The sequence below is a fragment of the Myzus persicae genome, unplaced genomic scaffold, assembly GCF_001856785.1.
Source record: "Myzus persicae strain clone G006 unplaced genomic scaffold, MPER_G0061.0, whole genome shotgun sequence".
NCBI classification, from domain to species: domain Eukaryota; kingdom Metazoa; phylum Arthropoda; class Insecta; order Hemiptera; family Aphididae; genus Myzus; species Myzus persicae.
The window spans coordinates 185,560-199,859 of record NW_019101535.1 but is presented as its reverse complement, the minus strand read 5'-3'; the positions used below and the strand labels follow the sequence as shown (position 1 = coordinate 199,859).

Below are 14,300 nucleotides of genomic sequence, written 5' to 3'. Positions count from 1 at the left end.
CTATACTACAAAGGTAGATGAAAAGTAACCAAATATTATAAGCTAATTTTTAAGTAAAAATACCTTCACATTTCTTCCCATCAGATCCAACAATACCGTGTGTACAAGCACAAACTCCATGGGTTCCATTAAATAAACATAATTCTTGACATCCTCCATTATGTTTAGTACAAATATTAGATCCTTGGTGACGACTTTTTGAAAATATTTGTACATCTTTTGGATGTTCACCAAATTCTTGTGTTAATTCCTCGGATGCAGATAGATTACTAATAGGAGAAACCATTAATGATGATGACCCTTGTACTTGCATACTGAAAAAAATATTAGTTTCTTAATTATTTAATATTAATTTAAACTTTGGTAAGCTACTTACATTCCGAGCCAATATATATAACCATTATGTACAACAACACTAACAGGGTTACTATCTTTGTCTTCATATAATATTTCATATTCAGTACCATCATAATTACAACGACCAATCAAACTTTGTTGGCAAAAGTATAATTTGCGGTTCTGTTTTTAAAATAAATATAAACAGATGCTTAAATAAGTACATGTTTTCTAATGTGTTATATAGTAGAAAATATTAGGTAAATACCGTGTAATCCAATGTAATATCTTCAACGTATGGTTGATCTGTATTAAGTAAAATACTCTTTCTATTCATACCATCTAAAGTCGCTCTTGAGACTCCATGATGACGTCTAATACTCCAAAATATAAAACCAGCAACAGGATCTACAGCCAAGGAATTAGGTCTTTCCAAGGTGTCTCCACTGTCTACTACCACATAAGCATTAGATCCATTAAGATAAGCCACTTGAATAATATTTAAAGACGGATTTGCCCAATAAATATGACCAGCAATCCAATCAATAGCAATTCCTGAAAAAAAGATCATTTTAAAAAAAAATTGCAAATATTAATTCTAAGTTTAAACGGCACATACCTGATACCCAAGCACCCGATGCTATTAGACTTGAAGGTTCATGATTTACAATTATTTGTCGACCAGTTCCATCACGTTTTATTCTCATGATAGTTCCTTGCTCATCGTCTGACCAGTATATATATTCTAAAATATTATTTTTAATTAAAACAATAGATACATTACATTGTTTACTGTACTATTACCTTCATAAAAATCTATGCTATATGCCATTGATGTTTTAGATAATGGACTTAGAACTTGTCTTGAATCATTTTTTATTAAAGATATGCCCTTGATTTCAGACTCCACAGTGTATAGTAAAAATTCACTGATACCAATGCATTTTTTCTTATCTTTTGGATCAATAGTATATCCATTAGCACAACGGCAAACCCAATCATCAGCAGAAGTAGCTAAGCAAAGATGAGAGCACATTCCTCTATTTTTTGAACAATAGTTAATACCCATTTGTAAAGATGGATCATAAAGACTCAATGCATACACATCTGTTAAGTGGAAATGTATAAAATTAAAATTATATAGGATAAACCCTTCATTTTTGTATTTTAATTTGATACCTTTAGAAAAATTATATTTTATTATTTTTATTTTGAAGGATATAGTAATTATAATAATTTTAAAACCATACAATTTAACATTGATGGAACATTCAAAAATAATAATTCTTATTTCCTTTTTTAAATATATTTAGATAATAATATATTACCTGCAGTTATGTTGCGAAAAATAGAATTTTCATCTCCAGTAATTTTATTTACAACTCGAATATTCATTAATCTGTTGTCCACATAGTATATATTATTTTTATACAAAGCAATTGATGATGGAAAACTTTCTTCTGGTAAATTTAAAGAAGGATTTATTTTGGAATCTTGTATACTATAAGACTGTATAGAATGTTTATCAGAATTAACCCAATAAAGTGTATTTGTTTCCTGATCAATAGTTAAGCCTAAACAAAATAATATAATATTCAATTAAACAAGAAGTAAATTTATAGAACCAATTAATAAAACAACTTTCATTGTAAAACTGTTAACAAAATATCTAGTACGTTCATATTATAGCTACAACATATTGGGAATAGGCATTTTAGTTTACTCGTATAATATGTGTGTTGTAAGGAATCTTATGATATCATTCAATTAGTCAATATCAGTTAGGAAAATCTCAAAACACATATTGAATTTTAATACATTTTAGTTTATATAGGTAATTGGTATATTATTTATTAATTAATTAAAATAATTCAATACTTATGAAAAAATTTTTATAACATAAATATGTTTATGGGCTGGATAAATGTTTTTTTTGTTTTTGATCAAATTTTTGCAAGGTTTTTATTGTCATGGTTACTTATTAACAAAAATATATTTATAATTCATAGATCTTCCATGTCGAGGAAAAAAACAAGTAGTGTGATTTTTTTTAATTATGTTTCAAATAATTTAAAATAATACTATTAGGATAATTTTTAATATTCAGTTAATCATTATTTTACTAAATTGTATTTAATAACATAATATGTCTATTAGTAGAATCATTTACTACAGCAAAATACTTATTAAATATTTTAATTAATTCGTATCGATTTTTCTATTTTTAGTTTTATGTCTCCAGCACATACAATCATAATATTTTTAATATTTTAGATTCTGAGCATATTATTGAACGTATTATATTTTAAATGTGGTTTTTTCTGTCATCAACATTTGGGGTATTAAAACTACTCCAGTTTTCGACATTATCTATTCTGATAGAAAAGTGAATGTAGTTTATTTATTTCTGGATGTCAAAATTGAAGATTCCTAATAGTTTATAAAACCGTTGGTAATAATAGGGAAATACAATTTTTGAAAAAATCGATTTTATTTTTTCAGTGTATCTCAAAAACTAATAACAGTATTGACTTTTAACACAACATTTTCATGAAATGTTCATGATATATTCATATTGTCATTATACATATATGGTAAAAATTTTCACTCTTTTTGAGCTATTTATAGCCTTTAGCAGTGACGGCGAAGTGTTTAAAATATACTATGTCATCACACATTAAAAACCCCCAATATTCATCCCCCAGACTATTAGCCTGAGACGCTCCTCTCTCTTTGATAGATATAAATGCTGAAGTAATTATTAACCCTAAAACGTAGGGAAAGTGGCACCCTCATCGCCCAGCACTAGCCGCTACAATAGCCACCCCCTGGCCTTAATTGGCTAGGGGCTCTGGTCCTCCCAGTTGGGGGTTTAGCGTAAGGCTAACAACCCTACCTAGTCAAAACTCTTGTTATGATATCACAAATATCGAAGCCACGGACAAGAGATCACGGATTAAAGACTGGAAAATGGAAACGGAACACCGGATTAAAGATAGCAACCTGGAATATAACAAGCCTTTTTAGAACTAGCGCATTAAAAATTTGGCTGACGTGTTGAACACATATAGAATAGACGCTGTAGCAATATAGGAGGTATAATGGCTAGACGTTGGGCAAATTGATGTAGGCGAGTACGTAATATACTACTCTGGATCACAGAGCTCGCTCCATTTTGGAAGTGGTTTCGCGGTGCATAGAAAGTTAGTGCCACACATCATAGATTTTAGGGCGATTTCAGGTAGATTTTCGTTACTTATGATAGACACGAAGCCAATAAACCCCGGCGGAAGTTAGCGATTAAAATAAAAAAGATGATTTATGATGATTTGACAAAAATATACGAGGGAATACGGAAAAATTAAATAAAAATAGTGATGGGCAATATGAATGCAAAATGTAGTAAAGAATCACAATTTATCCTCACAATTGGAAGAAAAAGCCTACGCGAACATTGCAACGATAATGGGTTGAGACTAGTACCGTTTGCAACATCCACTGGCATGACGATAAACAGTACAACATTTCCTCATAAGGACATACACAAAGCAACATGGAAATCACCGGATAAAGAACGAGAAACCAAAGTGACCATATATTAATCAAACGCAGATTTAAGAGTAGTATAATAGATGACAGAAGTTATAGGGGTGCCGACTGCGACACAGACCATTTTCTGGTCATTGAAAAATTAAAAATTAAGTTGAAAAGCCCGGAAAAAAATTAAGTAGAGATAGAAATCTAGGGTAAATATTGAAATGTTAAAAGACCTAGAAGTAAAAAAACAAAAAATAATATCAAATGGGAATTGACAATACCATCGAAGAATTAAATTTTAAAAATGAAGAGTTAGACTGAGAAGCAATCCGGAAGACGATCATAAAAATAGCAAAACAGAATATAGGTGGAGGAGGTCAAGAAATGTTTGGTATAACAGTCAATGCCAAAAAGCTATTGAAAAACGGAAAAAAACAAGAGAGAATCACTTAAGATGGGGAACAAATGATAGTCAGAAGACTTTCATATACGAACGAAAAACATGCAAGAAAATCTTATAACAAGAAAAAATAAAATTTTTCAACAATATACTCCAAACAGAGACCCAAGTCAAAATAAAATTAGAAATGTTTTCCGTACAATAAAAACAGGATAAATAGTTTAACCTTATTTGGCAAATCTATAAAGAATCACGATGGACAAATAATTATGGATGCAAGCACTAGAGCGTCAAGGTGGAAGGAATACTTTGAAAACCTGTTAAATACCACAATACCAGATAGTCCGATACCCTATAACACCTTGCAGGGCGCGGAACCATTTACCGAGAACATTAGTCAGGAGGGAGTAAATGTGGCAGTCGCGGGGGTTTAAAAAACCGGCGGAGTTACTGAAATACGGACGAAAGAAACTACAGAAAGTTTTAATTAGATTATGCGATAAAATTTGGATAGAAGGACAAATGCCAACAAGCTGGCACGAAGCAGTCATCATACATACCACTACATAAAAAAGGGGATAAGATAGAGTGTGACAACTACAACATGGGTAACTACATCTCCCTCCTGGACACCGCATTCAAAATATTCCCCAAAATTCTATTGAAACGTGTTATGCCATACGTAGACGAAAACATAGGTAGCTACCAATATGGTTTTAGAAAAGGAATATCGACAATAGACCAACTGTCAATCATAGGACAGATCATTGAAAGAAGGTATAAATATGGACAGAACGTATGACAGTTGTTCATAGAATTTTAAAAAGCGTACGACAGCGTACACAGAGAAAGCTTATACAACATTATGCATGAATTTGGGTTCCCTAGAAAACTGATTAGACTAGTCAAACTCTATATGGAGAACACACAGTACACAGTGAGAGTAGACAACACAATGTCCACCCCCTTTATTATGGGCACAGGCTTATAACAAAGGGATGCTTTGTCTCCAATCCTATAAAACCTGGTACTAGAAAAAGTTGAGAGTTACAGTACATAAAAAGCAGTCAAGTAACAAATAGCGATAATGGCCTATGCATACTTGGTTTCGCAGATGATCTGGATATCATAGGAAACTCACTTACAGAAATAGTAAATGCATCAAGGGATTTGGAAAAAGCTGCGGAAAAATTCGGTCTAACAAAATAAGATAAAACTAATGGAACTAATAGGTAGTGACATGGACCCACAGCAAAGGGAAGGTATAACTTTTGAAAAGTATAGGAATTTAAATACCTAGGAGCCACTCTGAGCATAAAGAACGATTAGTCTAAAGAAATAAATATTCGTAAAGCATATAAACAAAGCGGAAAAACCCTTCTACGCATTACAGAAATTTCTTAACTCCAAAACACTCTCGAAAAGATCCAAAACGAGATTGTATGTGTCAATTATAAGACCCACATTGACGTACACATGTGAAGCCTGGACTACAACGGAAAGGAGGTTAAGAACTTTCAAGAACAAGAAAAATATGAGGCCCCGTGTTTGACACGAATGCGGGAAGTAAGCGAAGAAGATTCAATAGAGAATTGCAGGAAATTATGAATCTGGCTCCAGTAACTAACTTCATCAAAGGTCAAAAGATCCAATGGCTAGGACATATCCTAAGAAGAGAAGAAAACGACCCTGTGCGGGTTGCTTTCGAGTGGAAACCTAGAAGAGGTGGATTGATGGAGTGACGGAAAACCTAAGACAATGAGCATAGAAGATTGGCATGAAGTTGTTCAAGACAGAGAAAAGTGGCGGGATATTGTAGTGACGGCTAAAATTCTTAGAGAGTACAAGAGCCAGAAGAAAAAGATAAATGCTGAAGTAATTAATAACCGAAACACGGTGCCCGTGTAGATAACCCTGGATATTTGACTTGAAAAATGTAAACGATTGCCGTTATTTTTATGTTCATAGACGCTATTGGGAACCACTTCTACAGATAATATAAATGATTCTTATTATATTATAATTCTGAATGCGAGGCACATAAAGTACGCTACACCGACATGCTTTGCACCCAATCTGTGTTCATTTCAATTGAATTGAGTGACACATTTGATCATGGTGATTGTATATAATTTTTACAGTATTAAAATATTTTTAAGCAAGTTTTGGGTTTGTTGAATATTACAATACAAAAATTATCTTGCTTAAAAATTAAAATATAGTATGAAAAGCCAACATACAAACCACATATAATGTTCTTTATTTAAATTTCATAATGGGTAAATTAACTCTAGCTTATACTAAACTGGTTATCCTAAGAGCAAATGTCTGAATTGTAAGTTTGTAAGACAGAGACAATACATGTGGGTGTAGTCATTTTATAAAACTATACGATCAATTAATATTTTTTTTTTGACAATCAATAAGTTTATAAATACTTACTGGTAAAACCTGATACAAAAGGTATTATTTTTTCTGTATAAATGATTGAATAAGAAGATGCATTCATATTGGACATTATAATGTTATGATGACCACTTGACATTCCTTGTGTCCAAAACAATTTGCCTTGTTGTGGATGTACAGCTAATGCACCTATTTGTAGAGTTTTATTTGTATCTTCATCAGTCCAATCGCTAGAATATATAGTAGTAAAATACTCTCCGTCAAGGTTACAAGCTATTATAGTTCTGGCACCAGAGATTTTTTCCTCTGTGAGAGGATTTTGATCAGAACTAACTGCAATAAACATATTTTTTGACATCCAATCAATGGCAAATCCGTGTGGTTGATGAATTCCTAATAGCAAAGGAAAATTTTGTAATAATGATATTAAAGCTCAGTTGAAGTAGCAGAGTATTTTAAAAGGCGCTGATAAGATATTTCTAACCTATTATGTTTTTTACAGTTTAGTATTAATATTAAAATACCTGTATCTAAAATAACTTCAATGTTGCCACCAGACAAACTAGATCTTTTAATTTCGTTACTTGAATAATCAGACCAATAAATTTTCTTATCTGCAGCCAAATAATCTATTTGTACATGCAGTAAAGCTTGTGAATCATAAGACAATAATGTTGGAATCGCATTATAATATGGTTGTTCTAAATTAACACCTCGAATTTCATTAATTTGTGCAAATAATAAAACAATTTCATTTTCTAAAATATAAAAACAATATATTTATGTATATAAATAAAGCTATTTAAAATATATTTAACTTTTACCAATGCATGTATGATTGTCCTTAGATAATCGCATAACATGTGGACAGTCACATTTATACTTAGAATTTAAATTCAGTAAACATAAATGTGAGCAATTTCCATTATTTGTTCCACAAGGATTGAATTCAACTAAACAATAGAAACAAAAAAACATTAGTTACTAGTTATGATTTCAACAAAAAGTTTTAGAGCAACTATATGAGAGCAGATAATCATTTAACAGAAAGCACAGAGTAAATTTCACGTTGACCATTTAAATATACATGTAGACAATGGTGTAGAATTATGAAAGGGGAGGGAGTAAGTATAAGTTGAACTAAGTTTTCACAGTGTTTGTACATATTAAATAATATAAAAATACATTAAATGTGTGAAAAAATCAATGATGGGAGGAGGTTAAACACTGCATGTAATATATTTAATCATTGCTAGACCTTATTTATTATTACTGCTTAATAGTTGTATTATTAAAAAAGATGGACAAGTGAGAACCGCTCTGCTGTCAAATGAGTCTTTGTAATAATAGATGTGTTAAATTAAAATTTAATGATAAAACATTGTATACAAAAAATGATTCTGATCAGACCTGATCAGCCTACGTCAAGTATATTTCATGTTATGTTTTTTGATATTGTTATTAAAAAATCAACATAATTTAGTATTTACTAGTTGATATTTAATTACTATAATAGTCTATATTTGTATCATATTATATTATTTTAATTAACTTTTCAATCAATATTACCTTACTGCAGAATAGCGTAAATAGGTAAAAGCATACAATAAATTAATCTAAGTATTTTTAAATTATCATTACCGTACAGTAAAATGTATAACTATACAAGTTCCCACAGAAAAATGTTTTAGAACTACATTTGAATAACTAACATTTACTCAAATATCTAAATTTGTCCAAATTTTACCTTAAAATATCTATAAAAAAATATTTTTTAGATTTTTTGATTATAATATTAGTTAATTAAAAGAAACATTTTAAAAATTGAAAAATTATCAAATAATATAAAATACATTTTTAATTCAATACCATGCAATCATATTTATTGGTACAATTTAATTTCACTACATTCACCACTAAAATAAATCAATTGTATCAAAAAAAATTTTGATTTATAGATTGGACCGTTAACATTATCTTAATTTTAAGTTGATTATTTTTACCTTTTGGTTGTCGGCTAGGGTGCAATATTTTTATATCAAATGGTTGTGTAACAGTATGTTGCACTACAGTAACATTCAAACCAGTCCATTTATTAGCTTTATTCACTGAATTACTTCTCCAATCAGTCCAATACACATCATTTTCAAAAAGAGTAATAGCAAATGAATGTGAAAGAAGCTCGTGTCCCTTTAATACGAGATGATGATTATGGCCGTTGTAGTCTACTGTATGTATTGTATCTGATCTAAAAAAATGTTCTAAATAATTTACCATTCCAAATTTATATTATTAAATAAATAAATAAAAAGTTTACTTGGCATCAATCCAATAAATACGATTTAGTTCATAATCTAAAGTTAATCCATTTGGCCATTCTCCATCAGAAAACATGCTTACTAGTACAATAGTTTGACGAAATTCACCAGCCATACTGCATCGCTCAATTCGGGGTGCTGATGAGTCCCAATCAGTCCAAAATAAATAACCATATCTTGGATCTAACGCAATGGCCCTAGGACTTTCCATGTCCCCAGCAATTAAACTCCTTCGATAACTTCCATTTAACTTAGCCACTTCAATTTGATCTAAATTGCTCTCAACCCAATAAATATTTCCAGCTACCCAATCAACAGCAAGGCCTTCAGCTGTAGTTAGACCATTTTGGACTACAACTTCAATGTCGCTCAATGCTAAAAAGAAAAAATATATATTTATTAACTGTTTCTAATATTTAATAAACAACCACATATTTTATCTTCGACATACATCCACCAATTATTTTTCCTTTAAATATTTTATCATCCATTACATCAGTCCAATATAGTGTATCAGTTCCATCTTTAGCATGGTAAAAATCTAATGTAACAGTATTTTTCAAACTAGAAATTAATGATTTGACATTTCTTGTAACTAGGTCAATTCCTCGTAATTCATGTTTGTTACTAAATATTATTTGAGGTGTATTAGTATCTGTAAGAATAAAATGACTTAATATATTTAAATAATTAATTTGAATTATTATAATACAATAATTGATGGAAAATATACCTATACTTTTACAAGTAAAATGATCTGTAGCTAGTAAATATCCTTCATTGCAAGTGCATTTATGTCCATAGTGGCCAAGCTTCACACATTTTTGAGAACAGCGTCCCCAAGTACTACAAGGACTCACAACTGAACATGTTGTATTATCATTTTGAAGGATCATGTTGGTAGGACATAAACATATGTAACCATCAGGACTATTTTGGCAAATATGTGAACAATCAGATGATAATTCACATTCATTCGCAGCTAGAAAATGAATTACTATTTATTTAAATTTTGAACACATTAATAATAATTCATAAAAATGTAAAAAAAAAATGTTAAATATTCTTCTTCTTCTACATCCTATGCTACATTATGGGGTCAGCCACCCTTGTCCTACACCTCTCTATGTATCCGTCCTCCACTGTTCTTCGGTCTTCCTCGCCACATTTCCTCCTACATTAATTTCCATAACCACTCTCACTAGCTCTTAGTTATATTTCTTCATAACATGATTTAACCATCTCAACCTATCCCCCCCCCTCCCAATGAATTGATTCCTTATTCAAACTTCCCCCTTGTCACTCCACAACTCAGCATTCCCATACCTGCAATACTCACTCTCGTTCTGCTTTATTGTGCAATGCCAAACATTGTAATATACATGAATTGTCTCAGAAATTAATCTACCATTTAATTTCAACGGTTCCCTGTCAAACAAAATACTTGAAGCTACTTCACACCTCCACAAATAATTTTATTTCTGACAACATTATTAATATTTATCTTTATACAAAATGTTACATACAAAAAAAAACAAAAATTACAGGATGTTCGAAATTTTTTAACTTCATGGACTATTGAATATGCATCATTAAATATGGAGAGATAAAAGTTGATGCAGTTTGTGGTCTGAAGTATTGTATCTCAGATATCTTCTATCAAACACCATTTTGAAACAAAGCACACAGAAATTTAAGAGTTAAATCTTACCAAAAGAAAAGAAGTTATTTTTCTAGAACAGGGGTCTTCAACCAGCGGGCCGCTTGCAGCCCGCCTTGTCATAATATACGGCCCGCGATCACATTTGAAATTTAGCATGTATATTTTCTATTACGATAAAATTATAACGGCTAAGTCATCGCTATCAGAAATATGCTATCAATATATGTTTTAATAATAATAGATAATTTGTAATCACTGCATATGTTTTAATAATAATAATAATAATAATAATAATAATAATAATTTGTAATTTAAAATGTAATCATAAAAATTGTAATAATGAAACTGAATTTTGTACGTGGCCCACTGCATAAAAAGGTTGACTATCCCTGCTCTAGAAGGCAATTGAAAACTAATATAATTTGTTATGAAAATTTGTAAAAACATTTAGTAATGTAAGGAAAATTTAAAAACTTTATAATACAGAAGTGGCTACTAAAATCGACATTTTTTACAAATGTAACATTACATTTAAATACTTTTAGTAAAAAGTTGAAAGGACGTGGGAAAACAATTGAAGTCATGTTTCGATTAATAAAAGGCTTTGAAATTAAAATAGATGTTTATTAACGATATCAAGTCTGGAAAAATTTTATACTTCCTAAGATTGAAAAAAATGCTATGTGAAGTAAACATTTTTGAACTAACAAATTGAGATTTAAAATATGATTTTTCAAATATTCTTGGTTTTATTAAAGTATAATTTACACAAGGATTTCATGATTTTAAAAGAATTAAAATATTGATAAAAATTATTAACTATCTCAATTTATTTGATTTTGATAATAATTATCTGAATTGAATAGAATAAGACAATTTAGAAATGCAGTTAATCAATTTGTAAACTAATCCAATTTGGACAGACAAATTTGTGAATATGCAAAAGCATATCAAAAACTTAGAACGTCATTGAATACATAACGAAGAAACACATTGCGGTGTTCACAACACAAAATTAAAAGTATGGAATAATATTCCAAATACCTTTAATTCTGTCAAAAAATTGGCTATTTCATTATAAACGATTATCTTAAACTTATGCTTGCAAGTCTCATTTCTGTGTTAAATCAAACACATTCAAAGACTAGAAACAGATTAACTGAAGAAGATTCGGCAGCATGTATTGGCTTGTAAATACTAAATAAAATAACAGCATATCAACCAGTCATAGAAAAGCTTTAAAGCAATATGAAGCAAAAGGCTTCCAACAAACAATAATAATAATTTAATAATTTTTTTACATTATTTACATTTTTACATAATTGTCTACATTTTTATCATTAATTTTCCATATCTATTTTGTTAAAATTTTTTGTTGATAAAAATAATGAGTGGCACGGATAAATTTTTTTTTTAATTGTGTCCAATTGGCACGTTGAAAAAATCTTATTTGCACTTTACCATCTCCAGTCATCATCATATACCTTGCCCATCAATTACTTTTCCAAAATCAATTTTCTCTGTTTTACTCCTACTTCTCCTTCTCCTTTCATTTCTCTTTCCCAATGCTATTCACACTTCTCCAATATCATGTTGACAACTTCTAGGCTTTTTCTCAATAATGCATCATCTGCAAACCATGTACAAATGTACCATGATGTCTCACTGTTTATCTTTTGTAATTTTTTGCATTTCTAAGGAGGACAGATAAGAGGCTCAACAATAAATCATGATGCATCTACCCTCACACTAAATTAATTTGTTTCTCCACATACACTCTTCACTCTTGTTATTACCTCTTCCATACATATCTATTACTTTCACATACACCATCGGCACTAATTACTTCTTTTTAACACCCACCTCAATAACTCTCTTGGATCGTTAGCCTTTTTCCCAGTCTATAAACAGTAAGCAACATACAAAATGTATTTTCTTTACCCTGTACTTAGTTTACCTTACATAAAACATTGGTTCTATAGTAGATCTTCCATACATACACCCAAACTGATTATTTGAAAATAAAATAGAAGATACATATACAATTTTCATTGTATAATAAATCTAATCAATTAGTTGTTATTTAAAGTGAAGGTAAAAATTGAATTTATAAACAGTTAATAAAATGTGATAAATTATGTGTAACTTAATAAAAATATACCTATTGTTCAAACAATAGATTATATTTAACAACTTACCACATTGCCCACCTTCATCTGAACCATCTAAACAATCATTTTTACCGTTGCATAGCATGTCTACAGAAATACATGTTCTCTTATTGTCACAAGTGATATTTGGATATGAACAAAATATTGAAGATGAATGGTCAATTTCATGAGAATGGCAATCTTCAAGAGTACAATTTTTAATTGAAGCTAAAAAAAATTAATACATATTCATCTAGTACTTGAATAATAAACATAAATGAATGCTGTTAACCACATTTTCTTTGATAAACAAACAGAGCTTAATGAGCTCCAACATAACCTAATTATGAAAAAATAACTATAGGTAATAAATATAATTATTTAAATATAATATTTTCATAATATATAAAACTTTTGAAGTATTTTATACTCAAATTATTAAGATAAAATTGAGCATTAATAAGTTACATTTATACAAAACGTTTTTGACTTACTACAATTGTTTTCGTCACTGCCATTAGGACAATCAGGTAATCCATCGCATACATAATGTTTATCAATACAAAAACCAGTAGTATTTAAACATAAAAACTCATCATTTGAGCACACATAGTTAGTGTTGTTCAATCCACTACTACAGTTAAATTCATCTGTTGCTCCATCACAATCAATAACTCCATCACATTTTTTTTTTAAAGGTATGCAAGTATTGTTTTTTACACAAAGGAACTAATGTAAGACATAAATAACACAAATAGTATATAAGAGAATAAGATTAAAAATATAATAAATAATTTATCGTACTTCACCAGAACAATCGGAACATTTTTCTTCATCTGAACCATCACCACAATTATCTTCTGCATTGCAAATATATTCATAAGATATACAATGTCCATTTGTACATGTAAATTCAAATTCTTGACATTTATGTATTTCTAAAAAAAATATTGTTTGTTACAATATTATGTACTACTGCTTAATAAATTTCCATTATTAAATATACACGGAATATTTGTTTATAATATTAATAAAGTAAAAGTAGTTATTAACTGGGGACAAACACACTCAAACAGTTAAGGCACATCGTACTAACTAGTTAAATTAATGTGTGAGAATATATGAACCACCTACTTGAGAGACGATGTAAGTCACAAAATATCACAAATTGAGATAATGAGAGGAATGTGTTGTCAAATGATAGACGGATCATGTTTCACATTTGCAAAAACAATATTTAATTTTACGCACTGTAAATAATCAGTATGAAAGAGAAATAACCATGTTTCAATGGTAGCATAAAAACAGTTTTTTCTTGTTTTCTCTGAGTTACCTTTTAATGACACGTCGTATCTCAAATAGGAGGTTCATATTCACTTAACCCATTATATAGCCTAGGGTTTCAAAGGGTTTCAAATGTTTGAATAAATATGGCTCTATTTTTTTGTTTCAGTAGATAATAATAGCATATACTCTTATAATTTATATAA

The 14,300-nt window shown here is 29.8% G+C and overlaps 1 protein-coding gene across 1 annotated transcript in view; it reads right to left on the bottom strand.

Annotated features, from left to right (window-relative positions):
• LOC111029444 (low-density lipoprotein receptor-related protein 1) overlaps positions 1-14,300 on the bottom strand; it is a 43,797-nt gene that overhangs the window by 18,572 nt on the left and 10,925 nt on the right. Inside the window, exons 16-31 of the mRNA XM_022308445.1 lie at positions 13,615-13,748; positions 13,305-13,539; positions 12,859-13,038; positions 9,731-9,979; positions 9,449-9,652; positions 8,997-9,372; positions 8,683-8,927; positions 7,504-7,632; positions 7,204-7,437; positions 6,716-7,072; positions 1,665-1,910; positions 1,141-1,443; positions 956-1,081; positions 605-891; positions 377-519; positions 64-314 (exon numbers count right to left, since the gene is read on the bottom strand). Of these exons, the coding sequence (XP_022164137.1) occupies positions 64-314; positions 377-519; positions 605-891; positions 956-1,081; positions 1,141-1,443; positions 1,665-1,910; positions 6,716-7,072; positions 7,204-7,437; positions 7,504-7,632; positions 8,683-8,927; positions 8,997-9,372; positions 9,449-9,652; positions 9,731-9,979; positions 12,859-13,038; positions 13,305-13,539; positions 13,615-13,748 (3,699 nt within the window). The remainder of the gene's footprint in view (positions 1-63; positions 315-376; positions 520-604; positions 892-955; positions 1,082-1,140; positions 1,444-1,664; positions 1,911-6,715; positions 7,073-7,203; positions 7,438-7,503; positions 7,633-8,682; positions 8,928-8,996; positions 9,373-9,448; positions 9,653-9,730; positions 9,980-12,858; positions 13,039-13,304; positions 13,540-13,614; positions 13,749-14,300) is intronic.